Source organism: Sinocyclocheilus grahami, unplaced genomic scaffold (assembly GCF_001515645.1).
Source record: "Sinocyclocheilus grahami isolate Dianchi unplaced genomic scaffold, SAMN03320097.WGS_v1.1 scaffold911.1, whole genome shotgun sequence".
NCBI lineage: Eukaryota > Metazoa > Chordata > Actinopteri > Cypriniformes > Cyprinidae > Sinocyclocheilus > Sinocyclocheilus grahami.
Genome location: NW_015506090.1, coordinates 265,257 through 279,961, shown reverse-complemented (window position 1 = coordinate 279,961; position 14,705 = coordinate 265,257). Strand labels below are relative to the sequence as shown.

The following is a 14,705-nucleotide window of genomic DNA, read 5'->3' as shown; positions in this document are numbered from 1 at the left end:
ATTCTGTAATAAACAATGAATTATTCTGAATATTATTATGATTATTAATTATTATGAAATAAATGATTATGAAAATAAAATAAAGGTAGTTTTGTTTCTGCAAAACATTATTTATGAGCCATATATGTTCTGGACAAATTCATAAGAGTCACCCACAGGAAGCTGAAAAAAGCTTGATTCTATTATAAAACCACAAGCCCCGTTCCTCTTAGCAACTCGGAGTGAACACAATGCTTCCTCTATATCGTGCTTGATCATTTCTTACGAAGACCAAGCAGAAAGGATAAAGGAAGCGAAACCGATAATTAGAGAACTGAACATATAAAGTAACTAGATTAGTTGATGAACAGCACAATCGCACTTAGTATTGCATAAGGTGCAGCTGTGTACATCTCTCATTCTAGACAGCTTTTACTGACCTCAGTGAGCTGCCTACATAGCCATCATAGGTGCGCTCCTGAAGTAACAGCTATTTATAAATTAGGCTGGTAACACTTTAGATTAGGGAACACATATTCACCATTAACTTTTTCCCCTCAATAAACTCATCATTTGCTGCCTTTTGATTGTAAGTAAGGGAGTTGGTGTAGTTGTTTTTAAGTTTAGGTATTGAGTTTAAGGTATTAAGGGATCTAGAATATGGTCATGCAGAATAAGGCATTAATAAATAAATATGTGCTTTACAAGTACTAATAAACAGCCAATATGCTAGTAATCTGCATGCTAATAATCAACTAGTGAATAGTGAATAGTGTTCCCTAATCTAAACTGTTATCATTACGCTGCCTTCTATATTGTGGCAGTACCAGAGGTGTAAAGAGTACCTAAAAACCATGCTTGAGTAAAAGTACAGATACGTTACAGTGAAAATTACTCCACTACACGTTACAAGTCACCAATTCCAAAACAACTTGAGTAAAAGTCTTAAGAGTATCTGATTTTAACAGTACTTAAGTATTTTACTTATACTAAATATAGGCTTAAACTCAAAGATGCACTAGTCAAAGAGACATGCCAGTGATAAACTGTAACGTTGTGGAGAAGCTGCGGAAAACAGGCAGAGGCAAGAGGCAAGAGCATGAAACAAAAACAAGAATGAGTTGATTTGTGAGGAGAGCAATCACGTTTATTTTCTAAAACCAATATGAAACTGAACACCTCAAAATTACGAAACAAACCAAACAAAAAACAATATCTTTCAAAAAGGTCTCTTCAGTATAATGGATAAATAAAATAATGTTAAGTCAAATTTAAAAGCCGAAGCCTTCTTGCAGTGGATGTGCTGGTTTGGGCCTCATTGCTAGCTGCAGTCATGTCCTCATCTCATATATAAAACACCTCTGATTCACAAATACTTGCTAAGGAACTCGCATTCACATAAAGTAGCCTTGTTGACAAGTTTGGGTGAGTAAGGGCAAAACACAGTACTTTCAGTGACCTGTAATAGGCAGTATCACGTCTTTTGTAGCAGAAATAAACTGCTGCAGAAAAAGCTAGGTCCATGCAAAATGTAATGTGTAACTGCAACACTCATTTCAAATGTAGTGGAGTAAAGAGTACAGATACTCATTCAGAAATGTAGTGAAGTAAAGAGTAAAAGTTGCTAATATCTTTGATACTCAGTACAACTACAAAGTACCTGAAAAGATACTCAAGTACAGTAACTAAGTACATTTACTCCGATACATTACACCTCTGGGCAGTACCAAAATGCAATGCAACAGTCAGTCAGGAATAATCATTCCAAGATGGCAAACAAGTCAAGAAAAAAATGCACATTATAAATATATTAATATTTGAATTTAATACCAAAAAACATCAAACATCTGTGTAGAGCATTTAAATCAGTCACTTATGGCATTTCAAATGTTGTCTATGTAACAAGGCAGAGCTAGTGTTACTAGAGCTGAGAATTATGTTATTGTGTGTGGTCATTTAAAAATGTTAAGTCCAAAACCTTATATTAATTGCTATAAAACTGAGATAAGAAATACAATACTGATTATTTTAATGGTGAAGCGTTTGATAACCAATAAGCAAAATCGCTTTTTAATTGTTTTATTTTGGGATTTTTCCACATAATAACAATTTAAAAAGTATTTTAAAAAAAAAACATATGCATCGTTAAAATTGTATTAAAACATGTTAATAATACAATAATTATATAAATAGTTACATAAAAAACATTTATGAAAACAAAAATAAATTTTTGTCAAGAATATTAATAATTGTTAATAATATTGATTATAAAAATATAAGGAGTTAATTTACCTGTGAACACCGTTGTTTCCTGTTGAATGAAAGCCAATTTAATGCTACTGGTGGGTACTATTTTTAGAATTGAACTAAAAGTACAAAAGTATCATATAAAATTGCTTGCTCATGTCGATTAGCGGTTTCACTCTACTATCTAACAGGCTTTTGGCAAGTGAGGACTGCGATGCAGAGGTACTGTACCTGTCTGAGCCGTTCTCTGCTGGACTGTGATCGGGTCTCAGCACACGCCCCTGTGGCACTCCTGTGGCTTCTGTATGCTGCTCGTCCAGAGTCACTTCCTCTTTCACGCTGCAGCTCTGGTACTTTCCGTTCTGCATCTCTCCGTTCACGAGGCTCTCCCTGCTCTCCACAAACCGCAGCTTCTTCGGCGGCTTGTCCCGCAGTTTGCCCCCCTCCAGAAAGACGCTGAAGATGCCCGGGATCTCGGCCAGAATTTTATTGGATTCCTCTAGAGACTCATCCACCAGTTCTGCCGTGGGGTCGTCGCCTGTCCTACTGGGCAAGGGTGACTCGACCCTCTTGCCCTCCATCTCCTTTCCAGAGTTTTCTTGGGAGGGCACCTCTGAGGGCTGCTCCACATGTGCTGCAGCTCGAGTTGAGCTGGCGTCAGGTTTATTTTGGCTGGCCGGTACATTCCTGGGGTCTCGACTGGGCCCAGAGCTGGAGCAGCTCAGCTCGTTTGCGGCCGCCATAACTGAGCTGGGGTCCTTTATGAGCGCCTCGCACCACGAGTCAAACAGCAGGGAGTCTCCTGCTAACTCGGACTGGCCGTTCTGAACGTCCAGGCCCTGCTTGGCCATATCCAGTTGTGACGGCGGGGTTTCGTTTTGCCCGTTGCAGGGGATCATGGGTGAGGCGGCAGGGGCGTCTCCTGACGTCGAATCCTCTTCGGCCGCAGCATGCTGACTCCGAGCGGTCAGGCCGCTCAATAGGTTTGACAGCTCCCTGTCAATTTCCTGGAAGAGCGACGTCTCGTCAATGTCATCGTCATCAAGAGCGGACTCAAGACCTGAGCCGCTTTCCTGTTTCTCTTGGGTTGAAGAGGCGACTGTTTGACAAACCAAAAAATTAAGATTACAGATCATTAGGTGTTAACTCTGGATCTGCTGAAACAGTCAGTGATAGCTGTTTATTAAGCAATAATAATTATTATAATAATAAGGTTATTTGTTACCAACTGAAAATGAAATCTTCCCACATTTTTTGTGTGTACAGTGGGTCGTGGGGTGCAGAGTATTTCATCTGTATGTGTGTTATGGCCAATCGTGTGAAAGTGTTTTACATGAGAAAGTACAAATGTTTCACTTGTGTATGTATTTTAAGGTGTCCTTGATACAGTGTAAATACACAATTACGTACTGAATAATATTATTTAACAACACATACTTACTTTTTTTTTACAAATATCATGAATTATTAAATTCATAAATTGATATGTAAGTTGCACCACGTGATATTTTACAACCTAAACTTACCATTCCTTGTCATAAAAAGTCAAATAATTTATTATATAAAGAGACTTATTGACACAGTCATGATATCATGTCCTTTTTTATGTTTTCTCAGCATATTTCTGCATTTCGTTACACCACATGTTTTTGATTTAACAAACAAAAGTTTTTCATATATTAATTAGTTTTTCCCCAAAGAGCTGTAAGAAAGTTTTTCTTTCCAATAATTTACGGACATTTTTTATTCATCATGATATCAGGACAATTATATAATCCTGACATTTTTTACTTTATGCTCTTTCAAAAATATAAAACTAAATTTTTTATTCAGAAATTAACTTGCTCCTAATAGAAAATGTCTATTCAAACCACTGTATGTGTGATTTTCATTTTTAATGCTGAAATGAAAGCACTGGTCATCATGAAATGTGAGGGTCTGTAAAACATTAAAGGGGTCATATGATGATTTTTTAAAGATCATTATTTTGTGTATTTGGTGTAACAGAATATGTTGACATGCTTTAATTTTCAAAAAACACATTGTTCTTCGAATACTGTACATTTATTGTAGGTCCTCTATGCCCCGCCTCTCTCAAACGCTTAGTTTTCTACAAAGCCCCTCCTTCCGACAAGCGCAGTCTGCTCTGATTGGCCAGCTGACCCAGTGCATTGTGATTGGCCGAACACCGCAAGCACTCGTCGGAAATGTAATGACCCCTTACCATAATCGCGAGCTTCATCTTTCAAAATAAATGTAAAGACAGAGCTCGAAAGGGGAACAGAGTCGCGTGACAGACACAGTGATGAAGCTGGTATGTGTGTGCAATGTAAAATGCATTGCTGTTCTGTTGTAAGTGATCTTAAAGATTCCTAAATGCATCTACTTATGGAAGGCCAAATAAAGTGCTTTTGCTTTCGCCTAGACACACACAGCGTCTCCCTGACATGCTGCTTCAACACTAACTGCAGTTACTGAAACCACGCCTTCTTTCTTTGCGTGCACATTTTGGCGGCATTATGCTAATATTTCCACATAGTGAGGTAGATATGCGGGGGCGTGTTAGAACGAGGCGTTTTAGGGGGGCGTGGCAGAGTCTTAACTTTGATAAAGAATATCTCTTTGGTTTTGAGACTTTAGTCTTTGCAACTTCAGGGATCTTATCTATGCACAATCAGCTTGTAACACTCCAAAGAGAAAAGAAAACTTGAAATCGCATCATATGACCCCTTTAAACATTAAGCATCAAGCGGATCAGCCATTTTTGTTCAGAACTGTTCAAACACCAGGTGGTAGCATTTGCCTATGGATGATTTAACAGACTGAATAAAAATGTACTGTAAACAAAATTTGAACAAAAACATCAGGCTGCATCCCAATGCACTTACAATACAGTACAGTACAGTATGTGAGATAAAGATTAGACACTTCAGCCACACACTGTCTGCATGTCAAAGGACAGAAAATATCAAAGCAAAACAACTGACAAAAAAGTTTGAAATGATAAAACCATAGATCTAGTGTACAAAATGAAGACAAAAAAATATTCGGCATTTAGGTTAAATACGTCTAAACATTTGAGTTAGGTAAAATATATGGTCACACTTTATTTTAAGGTCCAGTTCTCGCTTTTAACAAACCATTAATTATGACTTTTGCCTCAATAAACTCAGAATTTGCTGCTTATTTATAGTTAATAAGGTAGTTGTCATGCAGAAAACTGTATGTGCTTTATAAGTACTAATAAACAGCCAATATGTTAATAATAGGCATACTAATAAACAACTAAATAATAGTGAGAATCGGTCCCTATATTAAAGTGTTACCAATATATCACATATCATATTGATACTGTGCTTTGATTTAACATGTTACAGTGAGCACTGTAAAACCCTCTCAGAAAAACTGGTTTCTGGTTTCTACAGGTAACAAAGCAGGGCTTGTGTACTAATTATTATTTGCAGGCAGCAGAACAACCTGTCAGATTGTGTGAGCTAAATGATGAGCAGAACTAGATGCTTGTTGCATTTTAGTTTAGTCAAAGGGTCAAAAGTAGTCTCATCTGATGAGAAATATACAAGTTTACAAGCCAAAACAGTCCAAAACAGCTCTAAACAAATGTGTGGGTGGATTTTGATGTGAGAGACAAGAGGAGATGGACTTTTTCACTGGAGGAAGCGTTATTATGGATTATAACCTGGCCAGAAGCAATGGTTTGAAGTTAAAATGCCTTGATGTATTTGTTTCGTACCAACACAAAGCTTTTCACTTCTCCAGATGTTAACTGATGGACTGGAGTGGTGTGGATTACTTGTGGATTATTGTGATGTTTTTATCAGCTGTTTTGACTCTCATTCTGACGGCACCCATTCACTGCAGAGCATCCATTGCTGAGACACTGATGCAATGCTACATTTCTACAAATCTGATGAGGAAACAAACACAACTACATCTTGGATGGCCTGAGGGTGAGAAAATGTTAATTTTCAACACCTGGGCTGTTGTTTCAGAACCTGGCGCGTATCCCCCCCTTAGCTCGGTTTGTTTGGGCATATGTGAACATGACAATCGTACTCAGATCCGCACCAAAACAATCGGTCTGAGATCGCCTGAACGAGGTGGTCTCAGCTCGATTGAAAACGAACTCTGGAGCGGTTCGGTTGTAGTGAGAAAGCAATCCGATCTAACGAACCAGGCTATATCACAATGTATAATGGGTAATTACGTAAGCACTTTATTTTATAATGCCGTCTTATTGCTCTTCTTTGTAGGTGCAAGTTTTCCCGATCAATCCTGGACTCAAAACGATAAATTATTATAACGACAGCTACAAAAAAAAAAAAAACAATAAGCCCGCGAAGCTGTTGTTGTTCCATCCTGACGGATGACAGCCGTGACAGCTAGTGGAATCCCGGAAAATAAACCGTGGAACTTTGACCAATGAGAGAACAGTTTACTCACGCGTGACTTTTTTGGTCCGGTTAGACACTTTGCCGTGGGAAAGCGAACCGCACCAAGAATAAAAAGCAACATTGTAATAATTTTAATCCCTGTTTCGAAACAAAGCAATCGATCTACAGGTGTGAAAGCACCCTTAGAAGCTGAAGAGAAATATTTTTAATTACATTTAGATTTAATTGCAAAGCGAATTTGACAATAAATACTGTTCCAAAGCAGTGTGTTAAAAAATTACTGAATTAAACATATTTAATAAATGTTAGCATGTTGAGTCTGACAGCCCTAAAAAGCCCACATTTTGCCCCCTGGGATCACTAGAGCCCTTTGCACCCGTATATAGCATAATATGAACTGGGATGTCAGGTCACTGCTGTGCTCTGTTGGTTTCTGTTGGTTTGGATGCGTGTAATTTGTAGAAGTACAAGGAAACCATGAGCCAATGAAACCTCTGAGCTTTGTGACTCACGTACACTTCTGAAACAGGTTTCATCATGACGGCCGTTGAGACTGAAGCGTGACACACCAGTGATACAGAAACACAAAGATCTTGGAGGAGCATGTTTTGTGTGTGGTGCTTAACACACACACAGCAGCTCAATATAGCTGTCACTCCTCTACTGAGAGTTTAATCACACTCTGTGCAGTCCAATCCATTATGTCTGTGACATCCACATTCCACAACCAAATTTAAAACATTTAAGATAGTGACAGTCACATTTGTGAACAGAACCAAACTGAACAACTAGTTGATAATGCAGTGCTGCATCTTGGAAAATGGTAGCTCGAGAATGGATGCCACTGGATGCTAGAAAATCACAGAAAAAAAGCTATGTGTCTTCATTGCCTCACAAATTTTGATACTCTCTCCACTAAAGTTTCTCCCATCAGCCCTGTGGTCTTGGGGAAATCCCATACATTACTCTCCACAGAGACCAATGTTGCAAGACCTCACTAGAAAAACTGGATCTGAAAAAACAAGCCACTGGCCCAAATACATTCATACATTTTATGAACTACTTTCATGAAACAAGAAGCCCAAAGATACTTATAAAAACTGAACATGGCAACACTGAAAGAAAATACGCTGTTTACCAGCAGGTTTATGAGTCAGTGGGTGGTTTACTTAAAACTGTCGGACATAATGCATCAGTTGAATAGCATGCCTTTGGTCAAAAATAGCCGACATCAAACAGGTCAAACTGATGCTCAAATGCTGCTATAATTATCACAACATCAATAATTGCAACTTTGGGAGAAAATCCCTCAATTGTCACGAGTCACTCTCAAAGTTCAAGGTTGTTGCCTCTGTCAAATATGTATTATTTATCATAAAAGCATCGAAATGTACTCCTATGAACTTCCCCTTCCTTCAGTTTTCACCAGCAAAGCATTATGTTTGCTACAGTGTAACGAGTGGCAACCTGCAGCTGTTACCTTAAGAGCTATTTCTACCTTATCGCTTCTTAACCCCTAAAAACACATTTTGTTGTATTTTGGTCCAGTGATGTTAAATAGTGTTTCTGAATAAAAATAAAACCGTGAAAATAATTCAGTGTATTTAATGATTGTGTTTTGAAGAACTACACACAGAAGAACATGATGTTACACATTTAGAAGGGTAAGGTGTAAGTGAAAGAGAAAATGTGTTACATGCAGTTTCAATTTACTAATACAATATATATATATAAAAACAATAATTACATGTGAGCATGCAAGAACATAAAAGTACCAGTATCTGATGAGTTTTCGTCTTCTGTCTTTCCGAAGAGAAACTGGTACTTGGCTTTGGCAACACTCTGTGCATGTGCAGAGGAGCTGCCGACCCGATCAAATGCTTCTCCCTGCAAGAACAAACCAGAATTAAACTTACATGCATTACATTAACATCATTTTAATCAGTTACCAGCTTCTTTGATGACAAAGCTGGCTCCAATATAGGCTTATCATTAGTTTAATCATCAGGAGGACATGATGTCAAACTCAACAGAGACAAAGTCCTTCAGTTGACCAAAAGATGTTTTTGTAAAGTGTGCATATGGCAGTATTACAACCGAAGACAGAAAGCCTTCCAAATTCAGCAAATTAGTTTTACATGACGGATGCTGTCAAGTTCCAAAACAAAATATGACAAAATAAGCCATACGATAGCTTTATGAGAAGAACAGACCCTAAATCCTCGCAAGTTATTTAATGAAAATCATTCCCTCTCCTCCACAGCTCTATTTATCTATTTTGCTCTCACATGTATATTCAAATATTCAAAAATTTTTGCAGCAGGTTTCATAACAATGATAACAAATCACAACACACAAGTTTAGAAATGCAGATGAACAGTTTTAAACACCTACTTTTGAGTTCCACATAAGGTTTGGCGCAATTTTGACTGTGAGTCAATGATAATTTTCAATTTAGGGTAAACTGTTGCTTTAAATCCAGCGAGTAGCATGAATGTCAGGCTGTCTGTGTGAATCTAGCATTCATGCCCGTCTCACTGAAGTGCCCGCAGGAGGCCGGTCGCTATGACTTGCTCCAGGCAGCTCAGGAATGTTTCTGTTTCCAGAAACGGGCTCATTTTTCAATACCAGTGTCTTATAGCTGACAAGTAATTGACCACACTCTAGCCACATGACGAGCATGTGGAATTACTGGAACTGAACTCATGGCGGAATCAAACAGTGTCCACTTTCAATTTCACAAGAGAAGTCAGCCTTAGTGAAAATCTGACCTCGGTGCTTAGGTTTGCCTGTTTTCTCTTGTGTGTTAAGATCAGAGTTCAGCATCAGAGACTGTGGAAAGCACAGAGTCCTCTGACTCAGACATCTTTATCAGACACCATCTATACAACAAGCCCAACGTCAGCTTCAGAGCAGAGCATGCTAAAGTCGGATCTGACGGAGGGGAACCATTATTGACATTAGCAGCAGGCATCAGGAAATCCAGTTACTGACTAGTCCAAGATCTCCACTGAGGACTGGAGCTGATCTGTTTAAAGGTCACTGTGTGATGCCCCTTGTTCAGTCAGTTGTGATTTGAGATTAGGGCTGACCCCTAACAGTCGACTAAACGTTGGTCCTTGAGGTAATTACAGTAGATCGGGCACGAAATCCAAACGTTTGCCTATCATTCATCAACCTCAAATATGGTTTATCATTGAAACATGAGCTGTATAAAATGATCATGATTTTAACAGTAAAAGACTGTAAAAATGCTAGAGTAAAAACCTGTTTGCTGATTAACAGTAAGTTTTCATACTATACACAGTGAATAACTGTAATTACATTTAATGTAATTTTACAGTAAAAGTACTGTTAAAATTACGGTTTTTGGAAGTGAAAAAGAACAAGTCATTGTATAATTAACAGTGAAAAACTGTAAATTGACATTCCCAGAATTCCCTGCATGCCACTTCACATTTGATGTTTTTTTCATTGAAATAACTGTTTGTTCTTATTTTTTTTCTTATAAATTGCATATGTTAGGGTTTTAACTTACATCTAATGTTGTTAAATTAATGTTTATTGCATTATTTCAGTGTGTGTTACCATGATTAGGGATGGGTACCGAAACTCTGTATTTAATCTGTACCGGGGCTAAATTATGAAAGACCGGCGTATCGATAAACTCTGATGTTAACGGTTCTGCTATCGGTACTGGAAAAATTTATAAAACACACATACATTTATTATTGCTATATATACACATTATCTTGCAAATTCTATCTCACCAGAGTCACCAGCTGTTTTTCAAACATTTGTCTGTGATGCATTTTTGCTATTCGCAGTTCAGAAGCGAGATCGCGCTCACACGGAGGAGCTTCAGCACGCGCAACATGAAAGCCCTGTTTAATTATGATAGAAGAGAGAACTAAACATTCAAACATCTGCTTACACTTTAGGCCTGTGGCGGTTTTATTAAGCTAATTTTATTTTTTTATTTCGATTTTGGCTTCTAAGGATTACGATCAAATACACATAAAATATGTCCAAATGGCCGGCTTGGAGAGTTTTTACTTAAACACAGTTTCTGTCTTAAGTGGAGGAGAACAGTTGGGAGAAAATCCGGTTTCTTTGTTCATGTTCTTACTGTATCTTATGTATAAAACACAAAAAATGCCTGCACACTGGTGCATTTACAAATTGATGTTTTATATTAATTTCATTAAATGTTTATTTTACATTTCAGAATATAAAGCAATGTTAATTCAGCTCTTAATTTGTCATATATATATATATATATATATATAAATATAAAACAAAAAGTACAGATAAGAATACCGTTAAAGTACCGAATCGATAAGCAGTATCGATAAGAGTAGTAATACCGTTAAAACCTTAACGATACCATCCCTAACCATGATGCTGTTTAGTATTTGTGTGAATGACACTGCACTTTTTATTTATTAGTATTTACTTTCTCAGTTTGTGGAAAAGCTGTTTGTGATGGGCTTTAGTTCATCATGTGACTTTCTCATCACCACCTGTTTTTGATGGTTATCAGTGTATTACAATGGTACAAAACGGATATTAATACTTCAATAGGTTGGTATATTAACATTATATCAATGATGATATATGTTTTTTTACTGTGAATTTAAGTTAAGTCTGTAAAACCTAAAATGCTGCTACCATATTTTTCACAGTAAAGTTCTGGCAACCCCAGCTGCCTGTATTTAACTGTAAATGTAAAAAAAAATAAGTTATTTTTTACAATTTGTAAGTAGTAGCAACTTTACATGGCCGTTTGCACTAACATTAACCTAGACAAATGTGCATTATTGGGCGCATATCCGAGTGTTTGTGTGGAAGCTATTAGTGCATTTACTGCATGACATGGAGGCACCGGTGCGACCCCTGGCATTTTTTTCCTGGAAACAACTTAAAATGCGCCATCATTTTTGCTCATACAGATAAGAGTAATACATCATTCAAAACTGTTAAGGGTCTACTTTTATTTGTATACACTCAAAATATCAACTAGATTTTTTTGTAAAATAAAGAAAACAAATCGGATGCACTTTCTGCCGTCTCGGTGTCCGTAAACTGGAGCGATGAACCGAAACTCAGCGAATAGGCTACTCGCCTCACAAACTTAAGAAATAAATAGAAAGCTTGAAATGTTCAAATTAATCAATTCAAATTGAAAACAAAACTCTCTGATTATGTAATCCATATTAAAGGTGCATTTCTCTCTGAAGGTGCGTCCACTGTCCTGCGGAGATGGCGATTCAGCATCATCAACTTCATCTTTGCAGCCGACACTGACTCAGAAAACACTAGCTTATTAATAATAAATTAAAATATCTCCTTGTTATTTTTCCCAACACTTAATCATTAATTTTGGCAGCAAGCGTTATGCGTGTGCTTGAGCGCGAATATGCTATATATTAAAGGCACATCAGCGCTCTACAGTGCGACCATTTCAGTCTGTGTGCGACTGTGAAAAAATATTTAGGAGCACCAGTGCGACTGACCAGATCTTCATCATATTTGTGATTGTGATCGCTGAGGGGAGCTTCAAAGGTTTCTACGTGTTTTTGCAGCGTTGAGTAATGTATCACAGACATATCTCATGAATCCTTTCATAAGCAAAGTGTAGACAGGGTGTACATAAGAGATTCATTGTGCAGTGTAGAGAGCTTTGTTGATTATAAATGTGAGATCGCGATGAGCTAAGATGAGTGACAGCTGGAGTTTGTAAATGTGATACTGATTTAACAGTTAAATAGACAAGAAGTTAATATTAAGTGACTTACATTGTCTGACTATAACACTATTGTCTGATTTTGCTCTATTTCGTCGTCGAAAATAGTTTAAAACAAAGTCACAGCTCAGCTGCAGTGCATCTCCATTCAAACACAGCGGGGTTTCGTTTATGAATGAACGTGCGTTTTTAAACGTATCTAGTGAGTCAGTGATTCATGATTACCCATTCATAAATACTGTCCATTGCTTCATTCCTGAATGAATCAGCCGTTCGAATGAATCAATTGAATGAATGATTCAGTGATAAAATTAGTGACTTGTCGCCACCTGCTGGCGGATTTAGTTTCATTTTTAAAGTATCTTTTCAGTTCTTTAAATCATTTAATATTTCTATATTCAACATTTTTTAAAACATTAATCTTAACATGAATTTATGGATTTAATTGCACTCATGCCACCTCTGATCCTCATTAAATGTCTGAAAGTACACCTACAAGCCACTTTTGTGTTCTTCTGTACTACCTCTGTACAAATTCATTTTAATACTGATTTAATTTGATTAATAACTTATTCTTCTTATTCTACTTGTTCTTACTCTATGGTTTTATCTAGAATAAATGTATCTACTATTCGACTAGAAAAATCTTTAGTCAGGGGCAGCCCTATTGGAGAACCAGAAAACTATCTCTGCCTTTCAGGATGCTTAGTACAAAATGTTATCTACTTACGGCCATGAAAAAAAGATTATGAAATGAACATTAATCCATTCAAACAGTTTTGAGCATAATGAATGCAATGTTCCAGCAGTAGTTATGAAGAAAACTCAATGAGCTTTCACATTATTGTGTTATGGCTGTATCTCAAAACCTCATGAGATGCTACTCAGACACCATTCTTAGGCACAGGAACGGAATGCTGTCAGCTCTGACTTGCTCAAAATGTCACCAGGTGCAAACCACTGCAAACAACATAAACAATAACAAAAATATAAAACAGGAAATGATCTCATAGAGTGGACCCCTGCACACCCAGTCAAAGAAAAATTGACCTTTTCATAGACAAGGCTAATCAGGATGTAAAATGTCATGTGGTGCAACTCCACAAAAACTTGATATTTATAAGTAATACATTTTGGATATCTGGACAAAAACACTTTTTTATACTTTATTTTTTAAATACCATGTAATTGTAACATATTTTAACATTTTAATTAATGTAATGTTTTTAAAAACCATATGAAACCAACATGTATAACAGTACATTTCTATCAACATTCCTATTTGATCCACAACAAAAAACAATGTAGACTAAAATTCATGACAAAACAACTCGCATGACTCTTATCAGTCTAACAAATCATTTGATGAATTAATATGTCAGAGCAGTTATATAGTGAATTAATATCTGACTCACTTCGTGACCCAAGTCTTTATTTTTTTTGTTTTGTGTAACAAGGTTTATGGTATCAGTAACACTGACTGATTGTTCATATGACAACGTGCAGGAAAATGCACAGGTATCGCACATGACTGACAAAAGTTTCACACAGGTCTTTGCACTTCTTCAAAAATGAACAATGTGATGTTGATGAGCTTGACACTTGGTGTAAAACGGTCCAACTGTGAAAACTGAAAGATGAGAAATGATGACATTTATTACAAAATTTCTCTGTATATATGTAGCCTAGGCTTTGCTCACGCTGTCAAACCACACACTTGTTACTGAAGAACTGCCTATACACAATGCATCTTCTATGCTTCTGTTACGTGTGTCCCTTGGTAACCATTTCCGAAGGCTTTGTTTTAGGAAACGATGAACTTACTTGAAAACTATGTGACTGGCAGGTAGGGGTGGGCAATATGGCAAAAATATCATCACAATTTTTTTTTTCAGGGATATCACGATTCAAGATTTTATCACGATTCTTTGTCATGTTGGTTTAACTATTTTACAAGTTGTCTGAGCACAGCCAAACTAATCTCCCTATTTTAAAAACAAAGCCTTACAAGGTAACAAAATATAAAATAAAAAACAATGGCAGACATTTAGGCCAAAGAAGGCAAATAAAAATCTTTGTCATTTTATTTTTGTTATTAAAAAATAAGAACAAAGATACACATTACAAATACAAATACAACAAACAGTGCTTTATTTTTCAGGTACAGTAGATGTATTTAGAAGTAGCATTCAAGAAATTGAATCAACAAATATAAAAATAAAACACTATAAACACTACACTGTATACATTATACATTGATTCTTATTAAAGCAACTGTATTAAAGTTCTTCAGTCAAAGCAGTGAGTGTTTTTTATCTATT

The 14,705-nt window shown here is 36.7% G+C and overlaps 1 protein-coding gene across 2 annotated transcripts in view; it reads right to left on the bottom strand.

The window, feature by feature from the left end:
* LOC107564111 (PH and SEC7 domain-containing protein 3-like) overlaps positions 1-14,705 on the bottom strand; it is a 117,232-nt gene that overhangs the window by 87,133 nt on the left and 15,394 nt on the right. For both annotated transcript variants that reach the window (XM_016249107.1, XM_016249108.1), the window contains exons 2-3: positions 8,414-8,525; positions 2,458-3,325 (exon numbers count right to left, since the gene is read on the bottom strand). In XM_016249107.1, the coding sequence (XP_016104593.1) occupies positions 2,458-3,325; positions 8,414-8,525 (980 nt within the window). The remainder of the gene's footprint in view (positions 1-2,457; positions 3,326-8,413; positions 8,526-14,705) is intronic.